Source organism: Nicotiana tabacum, chromosome 2 (assembly GCF_000715075.1).
Source record: "Nicotiana tabacum cultivar K326 chromosome 2, ASM71507v2, whole genome shotgun sequence".
NCBI lineage: Eukaryota > Viridiplantae > Streptophyta > Magnoliopsida > Solanales > Solanaceae > Nicotiana > Nicotiana tabacum.
In genome coordinates, this window is record NC_134081.1 from 78986069 (window position 1) to 79012720 (window position 26652).

General features: G+C 36.5%; 2 protein-coding genes across 3 annotated transcripts; both read right to left on the minus strand.

Moving 5' to 3' along the window:
• Positions 1-688: 688 nt before the first annotated feature.
• LOC107789064 (threonine--tRNA ligase, mitochondrial 1-like) lies at positions 689-2469 on the minus strand. Its single transcript, XM_016610833.2, has one exon. It carries the CDS (start codon positions 2172-2174, stop codon positions 957-959), a length of 1218 nt encoding a protein of 405 aa, XP_016466319.1. The 5' UTR covers positions 2175-2469; the 3' UTR covers positions 689-956.
• A 7746-nt stretch (positions 2470-10215) lies between these two features.
• LOC107789087 (uncharacterized) lies at positions 10216-20141 on the minus strand. 2 transcript variants are annotated; one of them, XM_075234995.1, is made up of 15 exons: positions 19786-20141; positions 19138-19409; positions 18965-19029; positions 18146-18340; positions 17462-17559; positions 16995-17188; positions 16681-16862; positions 14591-14929; positions 14438-14502; positions 13917-13965; positions 13651-13807; positions 12198-12282; positions 12042-12111; positions 11245-11385; positions 10216-10656 (listed from the first exon to the last, which is right to left on the minus strand). In XM_075234995.1, exons 2-15 carry the CDS (start codon positions 19244-19246, stop codon positions 10360-10362), a joined length of 2046 nt encoding a protein of 681 aa, XP_075091096.1. In that variant the 5' UTR covers positions 19247-19409; positions 19786-20141; the 3' UTR covers positions 10216-10359. The 2 variants fall into 2 exon arrangements, with proteins under 2 accessions (XP_075091096.1, XP_075091097.1); XM_075234996.1 differs by lacking the exon at positions 19786-20141 and having other exon boundaries at positions 19138-19492.
• Positions 20142-26652: the final 6511 nt, after the last annotated feature.

Sequence of the window (26652 nt, forward strand, 5' to 3'; positions counted from 1 at the left end):
TTTTTCTGTTTGAAATATTGTTGAAATAATATACACAGTCAAGACTGTTTTGGTTCACTTTTTCTTGGTCCCAAAATTATGTACCCTTAGCAAGAGGTTTTCTGAACTTTATTAGTTTCCAATATCAACTGCACACAAAAGAATTACACAGCTTAACGGTTATAACAGCATGTTATGCTGATTTGATGTGTATGATGGCCCAATATTTATTTCTGTGATGCCTGTTCTCTAATCGCCATGTTAGCAACAACAACAAGGAAGAGATGGTACGTGACTCTTATTATATATCCTATCTCTGCAAATTCTGTACTTACAATGCTTTTAGCCTTCCACTTTGGGGTCATTGTTATTTTCAGATTGTAAGTTAGTTCCAAGGTACTGACTTGCTAGTAGACATTCCATGAACATCTCATGGCCTCAATCTTCTTGCTTGGCATTTAACTAGCAGAAAGTGCTAAAAGCTAAGATGGATGCGTGTGTGTGAGTGCGAAGTTGCAAAATGTGATTCTTTTATATGCTGAGATATTTACTACAGTGCTTGTGAGCTTCTTTTGATATTGCAAATTGCAATTGTGATTCTCCATTCTTGAACTATTCTGATATGCTGAAATTTTCACTCTTATTACTATGACTCGTATCCAATTTTGGATCGTTTGAATGAATACTTGGTGGAAGATGAGAAAGAAAATTGGATTAGCTCAATTGTAATGCTTTTTATTTACTGGATTGCCTACTTTGTGGTGCGGGGGATCATCTTAAAGGATCTTTAAGATGACAGTACCACAAGAGATAAGAAGACTGATGAAAAAGAAGTATGAAAATAAGCAAGAAACAAAAGATCTATCGTTCGTACCAAACAAAACAAAGGAAAAAAAGAAAACTCTGCTAGACTATCAACTCTTCCAGACTAAAGGGTTCTTATGATTGACTGATTTTTCTGTTGAATATAACACCTCCTACTGAAATGATGCAACTATATCTTTGAAGTGATGGAGGAGGTCATCAACTGTCATGACTTGAATATCACGATTGTCTCTCACTCTAACGCTCACCTGCCCACTTTTGGCTTCTGCTTCTCCAACAACCAGAATATAGTTATATTTTGCCTCTTGAGCCTCTCGTACCTTTTTCTGGAGTGTTTTATCGCTTGTTTCAACATCAACATAATAACCAGCATCATGTATCTGCTTCCGGAGCTCAAGCGCGTACGACTGAGATTTGTTGGAAACAGGGCAGACCATTGCTTGTCGAGGACTAAGCCAGAAAGGCCATTTCCCCTCAAAATGCTCACAAAGAATAGCGAACATACGCTCAACTGACCCAAGTATAGCTCTATGTATCATAACCGGTCTCTCGTCACTTCCATCTTCTGCTTTGTATGTAAGTTCGAATCTTTCCGGAAGTTGGAAATCAAGCTGCAATGTTGCACACTGGAACTCTCTGTTCATTGCATCTGAAACTGTGATATCAATTTTCGGACCGTAAAACGCTCCATCTCCTTCTTTTCTCCCCCACGGCTTCCCAAACTCCTCCAATGCTTCCACAAGAGCACCTTCAGCTTTTTCCCAGGTTTCTTTGTCTCCAATAGAGTTTTCAGGCCTTGTTGATAAATTTAGCTTAAAAGTTAAACCTAATATTTTATACACATAGCTCATGAAATCTAAGACATCCTTGACTTCATCCTTAACCTGTGACTCCCTGCAGAAGATGTGAGCATCATCCTGTTCAAATTTCCTAACGCGCGTTAAGCCGGCAAGTGAACCACTGATCTCATTCCTGTGAAGAACCCCAAAGTCAGCCAGACGAAGTGGTAGCTCCCTGTAGGAACGACCACCGTGATTGAAGATTAAACAATGTCCGGGGCAGTTCATTGGCTTCAGCGCGTATTCTTGTTTGTCAATCTCAAACACAAACATGTTGTTCTTGAATTTTGCAGCATGACCAGAAGTTTCCCACAATTTCATCTTGTACATATTTGGACTCCAAACCTCCTCGTAGCCTCTCTTCCAATACTGACTCTTTATGAAATCCAGTAATTTGTTGCAAATTCGAGTACCATGTGGAAGAAAGAAACAACTTCTAGGGCTTACTTCATCAAAAAAGAAAAGATCCTGCTTGTCACCCACCTTTCTGTGATCGTAATCCATTACTTCCTCCGGCTGTTTCTGATCCATAATCCGCACGTCCCAATTTAATAAGTATGGCTATTAAGAAGAAATCTAGCAAACAAGAAAAAGAAAGGGGTAGGAGGCAACCACAAGAAAAATAGGTAGCAACACCTCTACTTATAATGGTGCAAAACCTTCTTTGAGTAGAAATTGAAAAACCTATATTCAAAATTTTTTAGCAAATATAAAATCCTAAACCATTTAGGTTTCCTACTCTTTATTTAATTCCTACGTTTACTAAGTAAACAAATTAACAAAACTAACATAAATCTTAGAAAAGTTACCAAAATAGTATCAACGTTAATGGCAATAACGTTTTATCTACTTTTTTGAATTAATAAACTTTAACAGATAAAACGTTAAGACAGCGGACTGAAGCTAAAGTTCTAGGGCAAGTCAAATTTAAAGAAAATCTCTGAAACTGTAAATGTCATTAAATTGAAAGTGACGATAGTACGCTACAGTTCCAACGGTAAATACTTATTAATCAAAATAAAAATGGATACTATTTAACCATGATTAAGTATTAAAAAGTATATAATGAAATACCTTATCACTTAACCATCGTTAAGTGCTAAAAAGTGTATATGCAAGACATATATTTCAGATTTGCTTGATGCAAGCGAAGGGGAGCCTTGACGTAACGATAAAGTTACTGTCATGTGACCAGAAGGTCACGAGTTTGAGTCGTGAAAACAATCTCTATTATTCTGCGTAGAATAGAAGAGCTTAGTGCACCGGGCTGCCCCTTTGCTTGATGTTGTAAGCACCCAACAAGGATAAGTTCTACCCAATTCAACTATGTTATTCATGCGTTTTCTTAGGGTGTGTTGGTATGAAGGACGTGAAAACAATCTCTATTATTCTGCGTAGAATAGAAGAGCTTAGTGCACCGGGCTGCCCCTTTGCTTGATGTTGTAAGCACCCAACAAGGATAAGTTCTACCCAATTCAACTATGTTATTCATGCGTTTTCTTAGGGTGTGTTGGTATGAAGGAAAAATATTCAATTTTTTCATATTTGGTTGACTTAAATGTTTTGGAAAATATTTTCCTTATGAATTCATTTTCCTCCAATTGGAGGAAAATGTTTTCCTTATCAAGAGAAGGGAAAATATTTTCCAAAACTCCTTCTCAACCTTCCCCACCCTCACTAACCCACCCCACACCCCTACACCACCCACCTAACCCCGCCCCACACCCCTACACTCACCCATCTAACCCCACCCCATGCCTACCCACCCCCACCCCTCTCTCCAAAAATTACCACCCACCCTACTATCCCCTCCCCCCGCTTGAAAAAAAAATTTACTTTTTTTTTGGTTTTTTGCATCACTCATCTCCACCCCACACCCCGCCAAACCCCACCCCCACTGCCCCCACCCTCCGCACAAAAAGAAATCACTTTTTTCTTGTAATTTTCAAATTTCTGTTCCCCCGCCCCACTCCCCCGGCACAAAAAAAATCTTCTTTTTTTTTTGTAATTTTTAAATTTCTGTTTTTTCTTTTTTCTGCACCCCCACTCTCCACCCCGCCCCACTGCCCCCTCCCCCCTCCCCGCCCCACTGCCTCCCCCCAAAAAAAATAAAAGTTTTTTTATTTTTTACTTTTTTTTTGTAATTTTAAATTTCTATTTTTTGTTTTTTGCACCCCTCCCCCCTCCCCCCCAAAAAAAATATTTTTTTTTATATATTTTCAATTTTAGTTTTTTCATCTTTCGGTTTACAAGTTCGAAATTTTACAAGTTCCAAATTTATGAGTTTGGGGGTTTATGTGTTTGAAAGTTTACGGGTTCGAAATTTCACGGTTTCGAAAGTTTAGCGGTTCGGAAGGTTGTTGGCTCGAAAGTTTATGACTTTCATGTTTATTATATCTAAAATACTTATGAATATTATTGAGAAGTTATTTTCCTTAATTTGCGTATCAAACACCGGAAAATGAATAAGATTACTATTTATTTTCTAAGAAAATATTTTCTGTGGAAAACATTTTCCGTTATACCAAACACACTCTTATTGTTTTCTTTCTGAGAAATTGTGACGACAGTGCAGCAATACTTTATTATGTACTGGATTGCCAACGTTCGGGGTACCAAGGATCATCTTAAAGGATTTTCAAAACGACAGTACCGCCAAGGATTAGAACGCTGATGGAAAAAAGAAAATCTATGAAGATAAGCGAGAGAAAAAGGGCTTACAGATTAAAGAGGTTTTTGTTATGAAAATAATTATAATGTGGATGTCTATTTATTACTCCGCTATAGATAATCTTCCTAAAGAAGATTATCCGTTTGGTACTCTATTGAAGTTTATCTACAAGCAGTTGATTCATGCAGGTTGCAAGCAACTCAATAAAATGATTTGCAGCAGCTTCTTATTAAGCAGACAGGTTGCAAGCAGCTCATGCAGACAGCTTACAAGCAGCTCAAGAAAAGCCTCGCAACTGCTTCCTTTCTTCTATAAATAGAGGAGTTTTCAGTTCATTATAAACATAAGTTTGAAGTTGAATAAAAATATCAATCTCCATCTATACTTGTCTTCGATTTATTTCTTTTATAGTCTTTATTTTATAACACGTTATCAGTACGAGACTCTGCCATCTCGAGCAAATACTTTGAAAGAATCAAAGGTACGAACTTTCTTTTTGTAAATAATATCATTTTTTTTTCTAAACGTGAATTTGTAGCACCGGATATATCGGGTAAAAATTACATGTCTTGAGTATTTGATACTGAAATTTATCTCTATGTAATAGGTTTAGCAGACACCATCAACGATAAGTTATCATGTGTTTTACTTGCTATATATGCTACTGCCAATTTTAAAAAAAAGTATTTAGGAACTTAGTAAGTGAGCCATAATCATTGGACGAGATTCTGGAGCATTCTATGAATTTTAAAACACTATAATTTGTATATCTTTATGTTCCGGTTTTCACTTACACATTTTCGAATTAGAATTTTAAATTTTACTCCATAAGAGTAATATTGCATAGGAAACTATAAAGTGGATGACATTGTTAGATCCATTTAAACTCCGGCAGAATTTGTAAGAAATATATAACCACCAGCAGTGGTAATATTTCCTAAATCTTGCTATAACTTAACTTCATAGTTCACTTGAACTCTAGCCGAGTACAATCATCAGAAGTGGTTATGTTTATTATATCTCATTGTAACTAAATTTTGTTAACCACCAGAAGTGGTATATGCCTATGACCACCAGAAGTGATAGTTTAGGCTTGTTATGGTTACAATTGAAGATAAGTTAGAGAAAATTCTCCATATTACATACATGCTTCGATTTGCTCCTGAAGTAGCAAATATCTTAAAAGGAGGTTCAAATTATCACAATGTGATTTGGTTAATGCACGTTCAGATAATTATATTCTATTCCCCGAAGGATGAGAATTTTTGATAAATATTAATTCATTCCCATAAGTGAATGTGGCAATGTTAATAAAGCGTGTAAATATGAACGCGCTCTTGATATGAATATATTATAACTGACCTCCAGAAGAGTTAATATGATATACTCAATATTTTGTATTTTAAATTTGCTCCTGAAGTAGTAAGCAATTAAAATTTCCTCCTGAAGCAGAAAAATATTATGTAGTGGTAGAAATATTAAATTTCTTAATTTTTGTCATTTAATAAATTTAGAATTGTCTTTATATTATTAATTTGATTATGATTTTCTCTCATGATACCAGAAGTGTCTGAGAAATATTTGATAGTACAAAATGTATCAAAAATGCGTGAAGAACTAACTGTTTGTCTAGAAGACACATGACATCAGTAGTGTCTGATAAATATTAGATTGTGGATAATAAATGAAGGCTCTCGAAGAGCTTATATACAAATATGTCATTCATATTATATGATTATGGTCAAAACATATGTTATAGTAAACCCGAAATTTACTAATACAAATGGCTATCATATTGAGATCACAAATGATTGGAAGATTGAAAATCTTCATGTTTTCACAATCATAGGGGTAAAATAATATGTATGTGAGAAGTTACACGCCTTATTCTTCAATTTGTACTACATCATGTATCACGGTAAACCTGAAGTTTACTAATTCAAAAGCAGTCACAGTAAATCAGAAGTTTTACTGAGGCAAAAGTAGCTATTGTAAACCAGAAATTTACTCATACAAAAGTAGTCACAGTAAATCAAAAGTTTACTGATGCAAAAGTTTATGTCATAGTAAACCAGAAGTTTACTTAGAGATAGCACATGCCATGATAAACTTGAAGTTTCATTTGCCATTTTTAAATGAGCTATTTGAGAACTCAGATAAGCATATACTGAAGAACTAGAAGATTCTTCAAGAATTCTCTTGTGTTGCTTGTTCTTATAATAAATTGATTATACCAGCTAAAGTTGGGACTAAAATTCTCGAATTCTAGAATATATAAAAGGTGAATATGGGCTCATTCACCTATCATGTGAACCACGTATAGATGCATATATGAGATGGTTACATGTGTGTTTATTGTCAACCTGCAGTTTGGCATTTGAAATTGCCTTTCTCAATTAAGAGCATAATTTTCAGATTATGAAATCAAGATAGTTCATCTTGATGATGCTGGTTTATATCCAAGCTAATTTAGCATTGAATACCTCCTATTAATAGCTAAACTATTGCTTATGAGAACAAATCCTCATGTTTTGGTCTAAGATTTTCTAAATTGCATACAACAACACTTGTATGCATCAGACCAACAAAATATGATAAGTCCTCCCCTTACAATTGGTTTAGGATTAGAAACCAAAATATTTTACTATCTAATAATTTTTGATGTGTGGTATATGATTAATTTCTCTACCACAATGCACAAAGATAGATTTTCCAAAGAAGATTGGGGATATAAATTAGTTTTTCTAACATTTGGGGGATAGAATAAACAGCTCGAAAATATACTATATGAATCGAATTATCATTAATATGATCCTCACTTAGAAGATAATTCAAGTCAAATGCCAGAAGCATTTACTGATCCAAAATTAAATATCATATTTCAGCTACAAATGTTTCTATTAAAATTGAAGTCCCTGAAGGATAAAGTTTACTGCACGCATGAAGCGTAGTAAACCGATCGGTTCCAAAGTTAACAATCCTTGAAAAATAATAGGAGCAAATGATCATAATAAGGAGGAAACGAGCTTTGGAAAAGCTCACGACATAACATTTCATGAAACTCCAGAAAAAGTTTAGGTACCTGAAAATAAATAAACTGATGAGATCTCAACAAGTTATGTCGCTTAGGAACCGATACTAAATAATCATCGACGATATATTTGATACAATATATTGCACAATATTGTAAAAGTTTGTGAGGATCAGACCTGCAGTCTAGACATCTGAAGATGTCATGCCATTTAAATGCAAGTCATAACCTATATGACTCATTTGATTAAATCTATATAAAGATCCCTGAAGGATTTAAAATGCCTGAAGCATATAGTTCAAAGTCTCGGGAAGTCTAATCAGATTACAAAGGTTTTTGTACGATTTAAATCACTCTGGGCGAATGTGATATAATCGCCTCAGTGAATATTTGCTGAAAGAAGGTTACATAAATGATGTTATTTGTCCATGTATTTTTATAAAGAAAATGGCATCAAAATATGTTATACTTGCTATTTATGTTGATGACATAAATCGTGTTGGAACTCCAGAAGAGCTCCAAAAGGCAATTGAATATCTTAAGAAAGAATTTGAGATGAAAGATCTTGGAAAAATAAAATTTTGTCTTGGTCTGCAAATTGAATATTTAGCAGACGAGATCCTTATCCATCAATCTGCCTATATAGAAAGGGTCTTTAAACGCTTTTACATGGACAAAGCGCACCCATTAAGTACACCAAATGGGTGTTTGATCACTTGAAGTGAATAAGGATCTGTTCTGACCTCCAGAAGAGGATGAGGAACTCCTTGGTCCTGAAATACTCTATCTCAGTGCAGTTGGTGCACTTATGTATCTGGCTAATGCTAACAAAGGTGGTGTAGATCATATTGGTTATGCAGATGCAGGTTATTTATCTGATCCTCTTAAAGTTCGATCTCAAATCGGGTATGTGTTTATATGTGGAGGTACTGTCATATCATGGCGCTTCACAAAGCAATCTATTGCTGCTTCTTTTTCAAATCATGCCGAGATAATAGTTATTCATGAAGCAAGTAGGGAATGCGTATGGTTGAGATCAGTGATTCATTTTATTCGAGAAAAATATGGGTTAGAATGTGATAAAAATTCCACAATATTATACGAAGACAATGTTGCATGCATAGACCAATTAAATGGAGGATTTACAAAAGGAGATAGAACGAAGCACATTTCACCAAAATTATTCTACACATATGATCTTCAGAAAAATGGTGACATCGATGTGCAACAAATCCGTTCAAGTGACAATCCAACAGATTTGTCCACTAAATCTTTGCCAACTTTAACTTTTGAGAAGATGGTATACAAGATTGATATGCGGAGATTTAAATATTTGGAACAAGTTTTCCATAAGGGGGAGAGAAATATGCGTTGTACGCTTTTTTCCTTACTAAGTTTTTTCCCATGGGGTTTTTCTTGTAAGGTTGTTAATGAGGCAGCTAGAATTGCATATTACTAAATATGTGTACTCTTTTTCCTTCACTGGGATTTTTTCCACTGGATTTTTCCTAGTAAGGTTTTAACGAGGCACAATATTTTTTAATGAACATCCAAGGAGGAGTGTTATGAAAATAATTATAATGTGGATGTCTATTTATTACTCTGCTATAGATAATCTTCCTGAAGAAGAATTATCCGTTTGGTACTCTATTGAAATTTATCTACAAGCAGCTGATGCAGGCAGGTTGTAAGCAACTCAATGAAATGATTTGCAGCAACTTTTTATTAAACAGGCAGGTTGCAAGCAGCTCATGCAGACAGTTTACAAGCAGCTCAAGAAAAGCCTCACAGCTGCTTCCAGAAAAGCCTCGCAGGTGCTTCCTTTCTTCTATAAATAGAGGAGTTTTCAGTTCATTATGAACATAAGTTTGAAGTTGAATAAAAATATCAATCTCCATCTATACTTGTCTTCGATTTATTTCTTTTATAGTCTTTATTTTATAACAGTTTTTGAATATACTGGAATGTTAACCTTTCTTGAATGTAATACCTATTTAATCTTAATGATATAAATGGAGATCTTAATAGCTCAATTGGTTGTTAACCTATGCACGGGTTGGATTGGATTGGATTGGATATGGGAACTTTCGTATATACTTCGGTTTTTAGATATTGCAAAATTAATCCGAATCCGATCCAAATAAGCTCAGATTAGATCGGATATTTTGAGTTTGATTTCGGATTAATCGATTTGGATAATTTGAATTTTCGGTTTTGAGCCTATAAGTTGAGTTGCTTCATTTTCTTTACAAAAAATGAATATTCGAATAAAGTATTCTATCAAATTGTCTTAATAGTTTCTCATTCCCACCATAATCATCCAAAGAAAGTGTTTATGGAAGCAATGAAACCATTACTAAAGAATTGCAACAGAAGCATTAATAAGACCCTAAAATTAATGTCCAACATAGTAAAGCCATGCCAAACAAAAAATATGCCAGCAGTGACATCAAATTTTTTTAAATAGTCGTCATCTTGAAAATTAACAAGTCCAAGCATATTGGACGTAATAATTAAGTATTGGATATATGGGCTAATATCTAATGGGTAGCCGGGTAGGGCTAAATATAAGATATAAGAATTTCGGATTTCAGGATATCCAAAAATTTGAAGGTCCAAAACTGAAATCCAATCCAAAGTTTGAAAATTTTAAAAGTTAAATCCGACATCCAGTCCATATCTGAAAATCCAAACTAAATATATACTCGGTTTGGATGTTGGTTCGGATTCAGGTTTATACAAACTATGCACACCCCTAGTTGATTGGTTATCTGAACTTTTCCCTTGTTGGTCCCCTACCCCCATACATATATAAAAAAAATTGAAAGAAAAACTTAATGATACAAAGGAAGTTGTTTTAACAGAAAATACTTACCAACAGAATCTTAGATAAATTCTTCCATTAATCGTTTCGTCAAAAGAGTCAGCTGAAACTCACAATGCTGGATATCATCGGGTTTGTATGCCTAAACTAGTAACATGAATTTACAGTTGGAGAATGAACAAAACAATTCTTACACAATTGTCCAGTCATTTTCAACGGGAGTAACAGGTTTATCAGCTGGAGATGAACTGCCGGGCTTCGGAGGTTTCTTTGAAAATATGGATGAGAATGGTTGCCGTAATGGACTCTCCTCCTGGTTCTTCTGGCCTTGGGGTGATAGTTTATCCTTGTTACCAAAAATGAGACTAAGCCTTTTAAATCGACTTTTTAGTTCATTGGCAGGCGCAGCTGTAGGTTCTTCAGGTTGAAATGTGATCCTTATGACTTCATCTGGACTAAGTACCATTGACTCTACAGTTTCGTAGACCTAGTAAAAAAAATGTAATTCTTCATGGCATAACTTATTAATGTAACAATCAGGCATTAATCTGTGATTCTATAATCTATGTAATAGCATCCTGCACTATAAAGCAAACAAAATTGCAGAAAGAAATGTCTAACAAGCAACAGAACCCTGCTTCCCCTCCCCGGGAGTGGGACTGGCAACCGGGATTATAGGAAATCAATAGGTTTCGAAGGATTCCTAAAAAATCTTGCATCCCTCAAAAGTTGCGAGTCCTTTTTTTGGTTAATAACTGAGAAATTACAAGGACCTGTTGGTGCATGGCTCGAGACCTGGAAGATAAATGGGCAGCTCTACTGTTCTCCACTTAAAACACCACGTTCTCATCCGCGATAGTGTTCATGACGTGTGCCTAATCCACACATCATGCACTGCGCTCTTACCATAGAACCAAATCCCTAGGGGCGTAGTTACTAGTCATTTATAAGCCAATCCATGAGAGAATGTCAAATACACAAGCACATCTCCGCAGCAAGACTTGTGCTTGTATCCAACACCATGGGACACAGTCAGCAAGCTTATTCATCTCCACCAAGTTAAATTAAGACGTACCTGGCACAACTCATCAACTTTCTCAACCCAGCTGCTGCTTTGACAGGTGACAATGACGTACTCTTTACAATCACAGAACAGCTTTGATAAATTTGAGTTGTTGGAAAGGGTGGCCTCAGCAGTTACAAATCCTGATCCCAACTGAAATTTAAATAGAAAATAACATAAGATTATCAAGTCTTTGTGATTTTGAAGCTGAAAATGTCATTGCCAAGCCAGAATAACACTTAATTTTCTATGTAAAGGATATATGAGAGGGAGGGGGACATGATGACAGAGGAAAATTTGACTTGGAAGGTTCCAAAGCATCACCAAATGAACTGCAATTTATAATTATATAATCGTTCTGGCTACTAAAAGTAGATGGAATATAGGAAAAGAAATTGTGTCACACACAAATTACATCAACTTTTTCCTCTTGATGGAAAATGGATGCACAAAATGGAAAATTCTGAACAGTATATTTGAGTTTCTAAGATGAAATTTCCACGTGACAGGCTGATATAAATTCAAATCTATGTTCAGAACAAAAGATACCAAGTCTTGAAACAATAACAGAAAATCCTTATTCAACATGGACTGAAATACTACCACAAGAGAGTGTCTGCTAGTTTCCAAAAAAATGATAGGCATTCATTTGAAAGAGAAAATATGTATCTGGGATTATTCATTCTGATTTCTGTTACCAATGACAGGCTGAATTCCTTCCTCTTGAGAGTTTGAGGAATGAGAGTAACAGGAGAAGACAGATAAAAATTAAGACCCGACACATTTCATACATGCATAAGAGGACTTACAAGAGATATAAATAGCTGCTTGAAAAGCTCATGGGGTGATATATCCTCTAAATTATCCAGAATACTTTCCCTACAGAAAGCATCATAGGGTTCCTTTCAGAAAATCAAAACAAATTGTTTAGATCTTCTACGCTAACCTGGAACTTAAATACTTACACAGCCAAATCCTCATCAAAGAGAGGAGTTTGTCTAACAGCTGGCACTGGCTTTGCAGTTTCCCATAGTTCACGCCACAAGTTGCCTAAAAACATCAATCCATAGAACTTGTCAGACAGAGTTTTGCACACTTCTTTCACCTGTTCTGCTTGGAGTATGCTCAAAGACGGCTTGTACTTATCATATTATCAAGAATCATAATGCAAACAATGAGAAGTCTTAAAAGGACATTCTAAACTTAGTGCAGGTACCACTTCCACCAAGTTTAAATATTCTTCTACAACTTGCTTAGCATTATTAGTAAGTGAATAGACCCCTTTTCATACCTAGAACTGCTGGACATACCCAAGAATCTTTCAACCAGGACCTACTGGACTTGCTAGACTACTTGAATGGACAAGTGGAGAATACTACCATTTTGGAAGGTTTTGATCTCATTTATGCTAAATAACATGCGATTCTTCCTTTTGTATCCACAACCGGTGCACTAGTAGTCTAGTGTTATCAAAGGTGAAAAGCGCAAAAAAGCTCCAAGATCCGTTGGGGCTTTAAGCGCAAAGCGCAAATAAAGCGTGGGCTTTAATGAAAAAAGGCGCAACTAGAGAAAGAGTAAGAATATGTATATATAGTCTAAGACCAATAATTATAAGCATGAATAACAAATATATGGACAAAGAAATTGAAAAAATAATTACGATAAAGTGAAATATAATTATTTAGTGTCGCCTTTTCAGGATTACACTCGTTGGCAAGGAAAAGTATGGCTTAGAGCCTTGATGCAACACTGAAGCGCCCACAAAGCGAGGCGAAGCGCTCAACATATTTTGAGCCACGCTTCACGGCTTAAGCGCGCCTTTAACAACACTGACTAGTACTTTAGCAGCTTCCTTAATTAATAATAGCCTATGCCCAATTGCAGATACAAATAAAAGAAAATAATAACCTTGTTTCAGTTTCTACTTTCTCCATTCATCTATTTCCATGAATCAATCAATCATGGGACTCCAGTAGAAAATAACATCAAATTTATCACCAAGCTTTAAGCAAAACCAACAAGTGGTATTTCAAGGATAAGATATCCACCATCAAAACCTCGAAATAACTGTCATGATCATGTCGCTTGTACTAGCACAATCTCATAAAGCAATCCATTGAGGCAGCACTGTTATTTGAAAAACATCTAAGCTCCCTGTATCACCACCTAATACACTGAGCAGATGAAACCTTAAGACTGATTAACAATGGCTGCTAGCAGATAGAAACAGATGACCACTTTTTCTTCAGCAGCTCAAGTAGAGGGTGAATTTACATCCTACTGGCTAAAGAAGACACTAAAACCAGCAAGTCTCATGAACGACAAAGAAAAAGTATCTGAAGTACGACAATTGAAATGATTTCAGAAAACAAGAGTGTGGGGATTGTGGCATGAAATTTGAGTTAATTAGAGTATAACCTTCTTTCTGCATTCGAGTACTCAGTTGGCCTCTTCCAGACAATGAGTCATTAGCATCAAGGGTTTCATTGATTTCATCATTTGTATCACATTCCATCCAATCAGGAGGAGAATGCCATCTTATGAAATCTTCTAATATACACCCAGGATTTGCTGCCTAACAGAGTTCAGGAAATTTGCATGTTAATTTCAATCACTGCCAAATTGCCAGCTTGAGAAGTTACTTAAGAAAAATCTAATTACAGCTTGTGTTACTGAAACTTCACCTTGAAAGCCTGCATATCAGACAGGAGTTGAGAGCACCCTGCTCCAAGACTGATAATAGAAGAAACAAGCAATTCAGATGAAAAGGTCAAGATCATCCTACTTGTGCTAAAAGTTGGAGTTTTAGAGAAATTTGGGCAAGCATTGAACAATAAAAGGAAGAAAATGACAAGGAACAAAAGAAATCAGACAATCATACTTTTTAGATATAGTTGAAAACCCGAAAGTTCCTCCATGTATTTGTAATAACTAGTAAATAAGAAAATACAAGACAGCTTGAACTATGTTCATGATTAGTAACATTCAATTTGTTTCGATGAATTGATGATTAGTGACCACTTATCCAACAAAAGAAGACCTGCAACTACTGACTACTGAGTCATTCCTAAGCAACTTTTAATGCAAGCAACATACAGATAAAGTAAACGTTTTTGAAGAACAAGTATTAAACTGCTAATCTTAATGATTGGCCTCCATTCATGAACACATGCCGGTTTATCTTAAAACAGCCTAAAGGCATTACCTCCCTGTTCGGAGCACCAGCTCCTCTGTTTCTTTGATTAGATCTTCTGTTAGCAAAGGTTCTTCCTACATATATAGTCACGGTTGTAAGCAATTAATCATTGAAGAGGAAACTATCCAATTATTATCATAAGATCTGCTCCTGTCCACAAACCTGCATCACTGGCGTATATATAGGTTCACCTGTTTCCAACATTGTCAAATCAGATCGTGTGTCCACTCCTAACCGAAGAATTAATTCTCCTGTGCTAACTTTAGCGTACAAGACGGGAGTTGCAGGAAGAGTGCCCTCAGAAACAAGAACATCAGCATTTGAACCTGCTAGCCTCAAAACCGAATCCAATGATTCAGTGGCTGCAATGCGTCGATTTTTTCTGGAAATGCAACGGTTAATAACCTGGAACTGCTGATATAGAAGACATGAATTTAGGTTCGGAATTTGATCTGGAGGAATGCCAGGGATATATTGTCCTTCAGACCACAGCCTCCTCAACTACATGCAAAAAGGATTGAAGATGTAGTACTCAGTTAGATCGTTTACAGAAGATTCATAACACATCAACTAAATTAGGAAAATGATCTAAAGAATAACTTGATGTCTAAATAGTAAAGATGATATTCTGTTAAAATCTCCACTAACTACAATAAACTGAATGTGAGATTAGTATCTACCCATGTAGATATAATACATTAGTGCAGCTTAAATGAATGTGGGCAGTGAGCTAATGCACTAGTGGACACTGCAAAATCTGGAATGGGTTTTCCATAGACTCCATAAAATGGTAATGAGAGTAAGTGAGCTCTTTCACTCTTAATAAAAAACAAAAGGGGGGGGGGGGAAAAGAAGAGGGGAAAAAAGAGAAATGGGAAGAGAAGAGAAGAGTATGAAGAGATTCAACAACAACAACATACCCAGTGTAGTCCCAAAAGTGGGGTATGGGGAGGGTAGAGTGTATGCAGACCTTACCCCTACCTTTAAAAAGGCAGAGAGGCTGTTTCCGAAAGACCCTCGGCTCAGGAAGGGGGGAGGGGAGGGGCAATAACAAGCAAACCGATATGACAACCAAAGCAAAATACAAAACTAGCAAAAGGTAATGTAATCAGAAAACCGAAACACAAGACAACAGCAAGTAGTATCAGAAGACTAAGGGTACGGAAAGAGGAAAACAAAAAAACAAAAGGCACCAAGTGGTGTGTCAAAGGTATGAAGATATTCAATTTGCAAAAAGTTTCAAACAAGGATATAGACTTATCATAGTTTATCACTATATGAGAATGAAAATGAAATTCAAATTGATTGTACTCTTAACTATTAAAGCTATATCAACTTCGGGTGGAAAATTTTGCAAATTTTCTAGCAAATAAGTCAAAGACCATTAAATAAGGATAAAGGGCAGAATCTGACCAATTGACTATTTTTTATTGTTCTAAAACAATTCTGCTTCAAGAAATATGACTCCTAATTTTGTGTCTGCTCACAAGTCTTATCCAAATGCACTTAGTTTTTTCCCTGGAGTAAATGAATAAAAGCATTTGAAAGAGGTCGAAGGCCTTTCTGGTGTTTTGGACCCTACCATTCTACAGATTGCCGTTTTAGCATTTTAAAACTGGAGTGGACCAGAGAGGTCAACCGGTTGCGATTTCGAATAAGCCTTTGTGCAATCCTAGTCATAAGTAGGGAACTGCTAGGTAAAAAATGGTTATCAGTTACTAAAACAAATGACCTCCACCACCATCCTCACCATTAAGAAAATAATATAAGCATAAAATGAAATTAATTCAAGACATACTACTTCTAACCATGGTAAACATCAAATATTTACGCTTAAATATACATACAGATAAAGAGAGAGACACATGATGCATTAAAGCACCCAATTGAAGCATTAGAACGTGAACATCTAGTCCCTACTAGCCTTGCTGGTTTTTGGATCATTGCAGATGAATAAACTTTGACTTTTGGCAAGTTTACTACACTCAAAAGAACCAACTAGTGTAGCATTAAGATATAGCTGCAGCTATCTATCAGGGATGTAAAGTGACACTTCTATATTATTCTTCAGAAACTCCTTGACAGCAGGACAGATAGCTCAATGCATATTCATATAAGAAAAAGCTGATGTGCGATGTAATCAATGACAACAAGCAGAGGTAAGTGATAGAGAAATCTGCTATGACAACAGGAATCCCTGACATAGCTGCTTAGAAAATTGAATGTGAACTATTTTCATAGAGTCTACTTACTTCAGCAACAATTTTGCACCATAATAATGCCGTTTTCCGCAGTGATTTCATACGTCCAATTACTTCAGCAAGCTTAACAATAAAACTTTCAGGAGGAGCACCATGAATATCCTTAGGCAAAGATGAAGCATTTGCGGATGTTTCAGTATCAGAATCAACCTTGCTACCAGGAAAATGTCCTTCTACAAGCATCTTGCAGATATTGCAGTTGAAGTGAAAATCACAGAGGGTAATCCAAATGGATAGAGATAGAAATTACTACTATATTTACTACAAAGATATTCCACCACATAATCGAGGAAACTGGCATCTACCTGCGTCTAGCAATGAATTGATAAGAGACAAGACTTTGTCATCACCACCAAATTCACCGGAAAACTTGTCTTCTTTTTCACGTAGCACTAATGACTTCACTGCTGACAAGCTTAAGCTAGCCCTCTCCATGATGGGTGAAGAACCTCTGGATGAAGCTAGGAAGTCTTTCATTGTAATATACTTCTTTCCAGCCCTAGGAACAAGACAATAGGGGGAAAACGAAAAAAAAGGAAATTAGAATCGCATCATCAATTTTAAGTAAAAAACAACCATATACATAAGTGATTAACATTCTTTTTTAGTTCACAGACTGGTGTTTATCAAATTACTTAAAGGATATGGAAGAGAATTCACTTGCATGACGGAACTGAAAAATGTAAAATCAAACATTTCAATGAAAATTCAGAGAGAACCCCAACTAAAAGTGATAGAAATTTCCAGATTTAAAGATAAACAAATATCTTACTCTACAGCTACAGCTAGTTGCTTCATGACAGCTGCTGGAGGAATAACGTCTCTGTCCCGAAGGTTTGACTCTTCCATGGTCGAACCTAATTCAGAGTCCTTAAGAAAATAAAGGAACTCATAACATTAGAAAAAAGCAAGATTAAAAAATCCATATTTCAGCTAAAGGAGACATAGCAATGAGATATCCCGCTATTCCTTTGATAGATCTTCAAAAGTTACAGAATAAGCTTTGCTCTCCAACTAAGCATTTCCTATAGGTGAGAACTATATGCACATTTACATAATTCATCGACTCTAAGAATGAAGAAAATTTGATTCGAACATACAAAAGAAACAGCTAGTCTATGTTTAAAGTCTTAAAAAAGCTCAGTAAGTAGATGATACCCAAGTATAGTATAAGTTTGACAACAGCACCAACTTTTGACTTACAAAAAGAATAAGCTTTAGCCTTAAAAAAGCACCAATAAGGTTTCTGCAAGTATAGGTCAGCGATAAATAAGCACATTTCTGAAACAATACCAAACGCGGATAGAGTCGCTAACAAACAACTACCATGGCATGTCAAAAAGTAGAATTTATGTGAGAAATAACCAGCGGAAAAGAAAATCAGCTCAAGGAATACTGAAGACAAAACATGTGTACATTAAGAACCTTGCGCTGTAGAACAAGTGGGATAGCTCACCTTTGAATTAGGTAATTCCCTCTCACTCATGAAGCAAATATTTTCATCAAAAATTGCATATGCCATTCGTGGACTTTCAGCTTTGTCAGTAGTACCCTCAGTTCCTCTTTTGCCTATTCTTATGTTCTTAAACCTCTCCTGCCAGTCCTGCTTTGCCTTTATTGGTGGCGGTCTACGCCATGAAGTCTTTCCTTCCTGGAAATGAGGCATCCTCATGATTACTTATAACAGCTCAATATACTCTTAGATGTATCCAACAAAACAAACAGCTAAAATTCCAGTTAATGAAATATAGCACATCACAGTATGAGCTGCACTAAGAAATTAAAGATATCGACACCAAGTTGTGCTGCTATATTCCTTGTGGATAAGAAAAACAGTGAAAATTGAAGTATTTGAAATTAGCCAGTTAAACTCGCCTATATTATCTTCAATGGGCAGCTTAAAAATAGCTAAAATATGATAGATCCTTTAAATATGGAACTGACGCGAGCAGTATTGAGGATTCATATAGCCAAGTCCAATTAATTGCATATTAAGGCATAGTTGATTGATTAACATTGAAATTAGCCAGTTGACCTGTAATTGTTTTGAACTTCTAATTGATAAAATGAGTAATGAATCAAATATGAATCAAAACGAGGTTAAAATCGACACTTAAAACATTCTCTTTTTTTTTCCTCCTTATCATCTTCCTCATCAAGCAAAACATGAAACATATAATTTGAGGGAAAAAACCTCCCGATCAAATGAATTCAACAGAAAAAATATTGAAAAATCAGAATGATGATAATTAGAATAAACGAAGATAAAATTTACCTTAGACTCGTCCTTATCGTCTGGAATCTCACTTGTAGAAGTCGCCGGCGATTGGTTATCGGAATCTGTTCAAATTTGAATATCGGGTAGAGGAAAAAAAAATGTAAACCAATAATGAAAAAGCATTTATTATAGTACTTGAAAAAAGAAAAGGAGAAATGAGATGGATGAACCTGGATCGTTGATGAGATCAGATTTTTTAATGTCAGTGAAAACTTTCTCCGCTTTAGCTGCGGCAGAATGGAAGGCAGTTTTTGCTCTGGATACGAACGACGCCTCCATTTCCTACGCCGAGTTTGTAGCAGCGGATTGGGAGAGAAATTGGATGGACTTATGGAGCAAAACAAATTCAACCAATGGATGGACCAGACTCTAGACAGACGACTGCCTTTGTCAAATTTCCAGCATTTGTTTACAATGTAGATTTGATGCTCATCATTTTGTGCTAAAATAATATAAATAACTAATTATGCTACTATCATGTCTCCTATTGATAATTATTACACGCCCTAGATTAAATTATATTCCATAAGGTAAGTATAACTTTTAGTAGTTAATAAAATTTCAAGGAACCTAGTCAACTCCTTCCTTCCGTCCAACTACGGAAAGTAATTCTTTTGATTAATTATATAAAAAAAAATCACTACTTATTAGTTAACTAGTAGATAAACTTTATAAGCAACACTGGACATCATAAAATAAAATTTGGTGTAATAGAGTAGTACGTTTAGGTTGAATATTTGGAGCGAAGACGTAACATGACAATTAGTGCTACATTTAGTTTGATTTTCAAATTAAGAATTTCAATGTATTAGACTAACCTCCGAGTGAGGGCGTGAGGCCACCCGGCAAGGACTCCAACCTCATCTTTACAACACGAACAGTCTCATCAACGTTAATTAACCACCAATTGAAGGAATTATGCTACAGTTGATCTTACTCTAAACGCACATGAAAGTTAGTTCCTTCACCTATATAATAATGGAATTAAAAAAAAAAAAAAAAGGAAAACAACAAAGTAAAAGAGATGAGGCTGAAAACAAAAGACCAAATAAAGAGAAGGAAGACAAAGGGAATTAACAACAATAGAAAAACAGTAGCAGCAAGGGTATTAGTCGAAGAACAATATGGGAAGGCAGCTCAGCTACCCTTTTCTCTTAGCAAATCGGTGATCGCTAAGTCAACCAACGCACACTATGTACTCTTTATGATCCTTTTTTTGGCTAACGTGTTCGTGTCGTTTTCTCCCTTTTTCAATTTAACGTATTTTCTATTATGGGTATTACACTAACTTAAGCCTTTGAGTAGGCTCCGATTCGTTGGAGCCCATCCTTAATGTCGTGTTCCATTTTATAAGGAAAAGGGATGCATTGGAGATCCTGGTGCCATATTACCAATTTTTTATACCCGTGCTACCGGCCTAAACATCCCTTTTAGTGGTGTTTGGTCCCACGTCACTAAAAGGGGAGTGCTATACTAAATTGTTAACAACCGAGTATAATCCCACTAGTGGAGTCTGGAGAGGATAGTGTGTACGCAGATCTTACCTCTATCCTGGGGTAGATAGACTGTTTCCGATAGAAACTCGGCTCCCTCCCTCCAAGAACTCCCCCACCTTGCTCTTGGGGTGACTCGAACTCACAACCTCTTGGTTGGAAGTGGAGGGTGCTTATCACTAGAGTAACTCAATCTTGCTGTACTACTATAATTAAGAACATAAAAGAAAAGAGGATCACATGTAGGAGTCTACATATGTCCGATTGGTTCGGATTTTTTAATTACCAAACCAAACTAATTGTGTCGAATTATTAAATCTAAAGACCAAACAAAACCAATAAAAGTCGGATTTTTTAATCTCGGTTTTTCTCTGGATTTTCGAATTTTCGGGTTATTTTGGATTTTTTTATAAAATCTTCATAGCACAAAACATAGAATTTGTGCTCCAAAAATTTCTTTGATCCTAATAAGACATAACTATATAAGGTGCTTTTCAACAAAATAACATAAAATATGAGATGAGCTATGGCATTGTACTAAAATATTCAACAATGAAGATAATAAATTCGTATAAAACAAATATTATTAATAAGTTATAACGAAAGTAAATATAATCTAAAATTACTAAGTTGCTAAAATAAGTACGACTAACAACTACTATTTTTACATGACTAAACACTATAAAAAAAATAAGTTGTGCAAATTATCTAAACCATGAAAAAACTAAAAAAAAATAAATATCCAACACTATTGTTATTCTTAGTACAATTTAATTGAATGTCTTTTATTAGCGTTAATATTGACTATAAAACTTATTGTAGCATTCAAGAATTATAAGTACAAGTTTAAAAGAATACGTTAAAAGAGAAAATTAAGAAAATGTTCAAGAAATATTTATAAACTACACTACAATAAATATTTTTATGTACTAAATATATTTAAAACTTCTACATATGTAATGTCGGGTTGGTTTAGTTTCGGTTTGATTTTTTTTAGTTAAAACAAAACCAAACCAATTATGGTCGAATTTTTTTTTCCAATACCAAACCAAATCAAACCCAAATCATAATCGAATTTTTTTCTCGGTTTGATTCGAATTATCGATTTGGTACGGTTTGTCGGTTTCCTTTGTACACCCTAGAGCTAAGGATGTCAATTTAGAGGATGCCAAACCACTTAGATATGAAAACTACATGCGAGACCACTATGCCCCATTTCTACCACACTACTAGTTTCTATCATTCATCAAATTCACAACTGATCTTAGACATAGAATGAGTGTATTTGACTTGTTTTTTCTAGACCATAACCAGATTCATAATTTAAAGTTTATAGATTTCTATAACCACCTCGAATATGCACACAATAATAATTGCTTTCACAATCAAATATTTATAAATATTTGATAAATTTCTTAATACAAATACATGATTGGGGCAAAAGCCGTTAGTGTCATGATCCAAAATTCCACCACAAGCGTCGTGAAGGCACTTAGTCTCTAAGACTAGGTAAGCCGATTACAATTTTATTTCGAGCCATTTTTATTAAACATATAATTATAATAACCTCCCAAGACTGGTAATACAGAGTCACGAACTCTAACTGAATACATGCAATGATCTCAATGATCGAATATACAATACTGTTCGAATAAGAGTTGACAATACAAAATAATAGAAAGACTCCAAGGGACTGCGACGACCAAGCAGTCCTACCTTGAATCCTTGCGATCACACTCTAATCTTTGTCCGAATCCGATATATCCAATACCTGGCTCTACACAAAAATGTGCAGAAGTGTAGTATGAGTACATCACAGTCGGTACCCAGTAAGTATCAAGACTAACCTCAGTGGAGCAGTGACGATGTACAGTCAAGATATTCACTAGTCAGATAACATGTGCAATATAGCATACAAAAATAATAGAAAATAAATAGCAGTGATGGCAACAATAATCAACTTGTGACATAAACAGCAAGGCAACAAGAACACCATAAATATTACTCAAACGAATAATAAACACAAGTACATCCAATTAATTAAGTCCTTCAAAATATACATCTTTTATCTATAAGTTTTTCAAATAAAAATATTTAGAATGTAATTCATACTATTAAATATATCCCGAATGTACTTTCTTCAAATAAATATCTTTCAAATATAATTCTTTCAAGTAAATATCTTTCGAATATAATTCTTTCAAGTAAATACATTTTGAATATAATTCTTTCAAGTAAAAGTCATCGTGTGACACCTCATTTAACTTTTCTGCTGTGAAAAATATATTCAACATATCACATCGAATGGCACGGTAATACCTTCGTGCACTTGTCTCATTCTCACCGATATATATGTAGATCAAATCAATTGGCACGGCAACTGTCACGACCCAAAACTAATCCCTGTCGTGATGACACCTATCGTGGAATTAGGCAAGCCGACTCATTTCCAAAACAAACCGATATTTTTATTTCAAAGATAATTTCAAGGTTATTTAACATAAAACCTCCATTTAAAGAGTTCAAATCAAAGAAAAACAGAAGTGCGAAAAAGAAAAGCCTGACATCGGGATGTTACTAGTCATGAGCATATACTACAATATGTCTAACAATATCAAGGCTAACTCAGCCCGAAAAATAGCTAAATACAACTAGAGGAAGATAAGAGGAAGAAGAGCAGGGGCTGCGATCGCCAAACAGCTACCTTGCTATCTCCAAGAAAATCTGCATCCAGAACACTCAATAACCGCTACCGTGTCCAGCTAGACCTGGATCTGCACAAAAGGTGCAGGGAGTAACGTGAGTACGCCAACTCAGTAAGTAACAACAATAAATAAAGACTGAGCAGTAGTGACGAGCAATAAAGCATATAACGTTCATATCAGGAAATCTCATTAAAATACCACATGCTCAAAAAAAACAAAATCAGGATTTGAATCAAACATCTCGTTTAAACCCAGTTCCAGTAAAAATCATTTAAAGATATTTTTCCAACAGTTTTTCAAACAAATGCTCAATGCGAAGGTGAGCAAAAATGATGAAATGATAAACAGCCCCTCGGGCAAAACATCACTCATATACAGTTCCTCGGGCAAACCTCACAGTCACTCGTGCCACTCGGGCATACCTCACAATCACTCTTGCCACTCGGGCATAACTTATAATCACTCTTGCCACTCGGGCATACCTCACAATCACTCATGCCTCCCAGTCACTCAGCACTCGGCACTCGACACTCACACTAAGTAGGTACCTGCGCTCACTGGGGGTGTGTACAGACTCCGGAGGGGCTCCTTCAGCCCAAGCGCTATAATCTGCACGGACAACTCACGTGCGATAATAATAAAGTATGCTGCAGGCGGGCAGCCCCGATCCACACTCATCCTCACAAATCAGGCCCTCGGCCTCACTCAGTCATAAAGTATTCTGCAGGTGGGCAGCCCCGATCCACACTCATCCTCACAAATCAAGCCACTCGGGCATTTAAGTAAAACAGGGCATTCGACCCAAAATATTCATATGCATCAAAATAGAGTCATAAAACTGAGTTATGCGGTAAACAAGTATAAACATGACTGAATATAAATTTTCCATCAAAACAGTGAGAGGATGGTAAGAAACAGGCCCTAAAGGTCCAAACAGCATTGGCACAATGCCTAAACATGGCATTCAGCCCAATTTACAGTAAATCTTTCTAAAACATATAAGTATCAATGGTTTCAATAAAGTATGCAACTTTACAGTTGCTACGGGGCGGACACAGTGCACGCCCACACGCCCGTCACCTAGCATGTGCATCACTAAAAAAGTAGAATGATACAAAATCCGGGGTTTCATACCCTTAGGACTAGATTTACAATCGTTACTTACCTCAAACCGGTCAAATCTCTAACCCGCAATGATTTTGCCTCTGGAATCGGCCTCCAAATGCTCTGAATTTATTCACAATCAGTACAATACAATCAATACGCGCTAATGGGATGAATTCCACAAGAAAAACTACAAAATTAGACCAAAACCCGAAATTGGCTCAAAAATTGCCCGTGGGGCCCACGTCTCAGAACTAAACAACAGTTACAAAATCCGAAAGCCCATTCAACCACGAGTCTACCCATACTAATTTTACCAAAATCCGACCTCAACTCGACCCTCAAATCTACAAATCTTATTTCCAAATTTCTAAGTCCAATCTCCGATTTACACCTCAAAATCATGTAATCTAGTCGGATTATTCGATGATAATTCAATATTATGGAGTAGAAATGATCACAAGGGACTTACCTTAAGTTTTCCTTGAAAATATATCAAAAATCGCCTATCCTCAAGCTCCAATTTGTCAAAAATGGCAAATGGGACGAAGTCCCTGTTTTTATAATTCTGCCCAGACATCACCGGTTCTGCCTCGATCTTGGCCCTCAATCTTGGCCTTCGATTAAGGTCCTCGATCCTAGCCCTCGATCCTGGTTCTCGATCCTGGCCCTCGATCCTGGTTCTCGATTACGACTTCGACCCGGCCTTCGACCGTGACCCTCGACCCTGGGCTCGATCATCCCTTCGATCGTGGCCATCGAGCCTGAGCTCGATCTAGGCTTCGGTCGTGGCCCTCGACCCTGAGCTCGACCTGGGCTTCGGTCGTGGCCCTCGACCCTGAGCTCGATCTGGGCTCGATTTCTGGGCAGAAGCAATTTCTAACAGAAGGAAATTGCAGCAGCTATTCTAGTTCAAATTTTGATCCGTTAACTATCCGAAACTCACCCGAGGCCCTCGGGACCTCAACCAAATATACCAACAAGTCCTAAAACATCATACGAACTTATTCAAATCCTCAAATCACCTCAAACAACGCTAAAACCATGAATTAAACCCCAATTCAAGCCTAATGAACTTTGAAATTTCTAATTTCTACAAACAACTCCGGAACCTATCAAATCACGTCCGATTGACCTCAAAATTTGCACATTAGTCCCAAATGACATAACAGAGGTATTCCAATTTTCAGAATCGAATTCCGACCCCGATATCAAAAAGTCAACCCCTCGGTCAAATTTCTAAAAAAAAGATAAAACTTTCGGCATTTCAAGCTTAATTCCTTTATGGACTTCCAAATAATATTCCGGACATGCTCCTAAGTCCAAAATCACCATACGGAGCTATTGGAATCATCAAAATTCAAATCCGAGGTCGTTTACACATAGGTCCATATCCGGTCTACTTTTCTAACTTAAAATTTTCAATTATGAGACTAAGTGTCTCATTTCGCTCCGAGTTCCTTCCGGACTCGAACCAACTAACCCAATATAACATAATATAGCTGAATAACACAAAAAGAAGTAGGAATGGGGAAAAAGGGGTTATAACTCTCGAAATGACCGGCCGAGTCGTTACATCCTCCCCCTCTTAAACATCCGTTCGTCCTTGAACGGGTCTAGAAACATACCTGGAGTCTCAAATAGGCGTGGATATCTGCTCCGCATCTCCCGCTCAGTCTCCTAGGTGGCCTCCTCCACAGGCTGACCTCTCCATTGCACCTTCACTAAAGCTATATCCTTTGACCTCAACCTTCGAACCTGCCGATCCAAAATAGTCACCGGCTCCACATCATAAGTCATATCACCCTCCAACTGAACCGTGCTGAAATCCAAAACATGAGACGGATCTCCAATATACTTCCAGAGCATGGAAACATGAAACACTGGATGCATACTCGATAAGCTGGGTGGCAAGGAAAGCTTATAAGCCACCTCCCCAATCCTCTGAAGCACCTCAAAAGGCCCAATGAACCGGGGGCTCAACTTGCCCCTCTTCCCAAACCTCATAACACCCTTCATGGGTGATACCTTCAGCAAAACCTTCTCCCCAACCATAAAAGACATATCACGGACCTTCCAATCCGCGTAGCTCTTCTGCCTAGACTGCGCCATGCGAAGCCGCTCCTGAATCAATTTCACTTTATCTAATGCGTCCTGGACCAAGTCTGTACCTAAGAGCCTAGCCTCACTCGGCTCAAACCATCCAACTGGAGATCTACACCTCCTCCCATACAAAGCCTCGTACGGAGCCATCTGAATACTTGACTGATAACTGTTGTTATATGCAAACTCTGCGAGTGGCAAAACCTGGTCCCATGAACCCCCAAAGTCAATGACATAAGCACGCAACATGTCCTCCAATATCTGAATAGTGCGCTCGGAT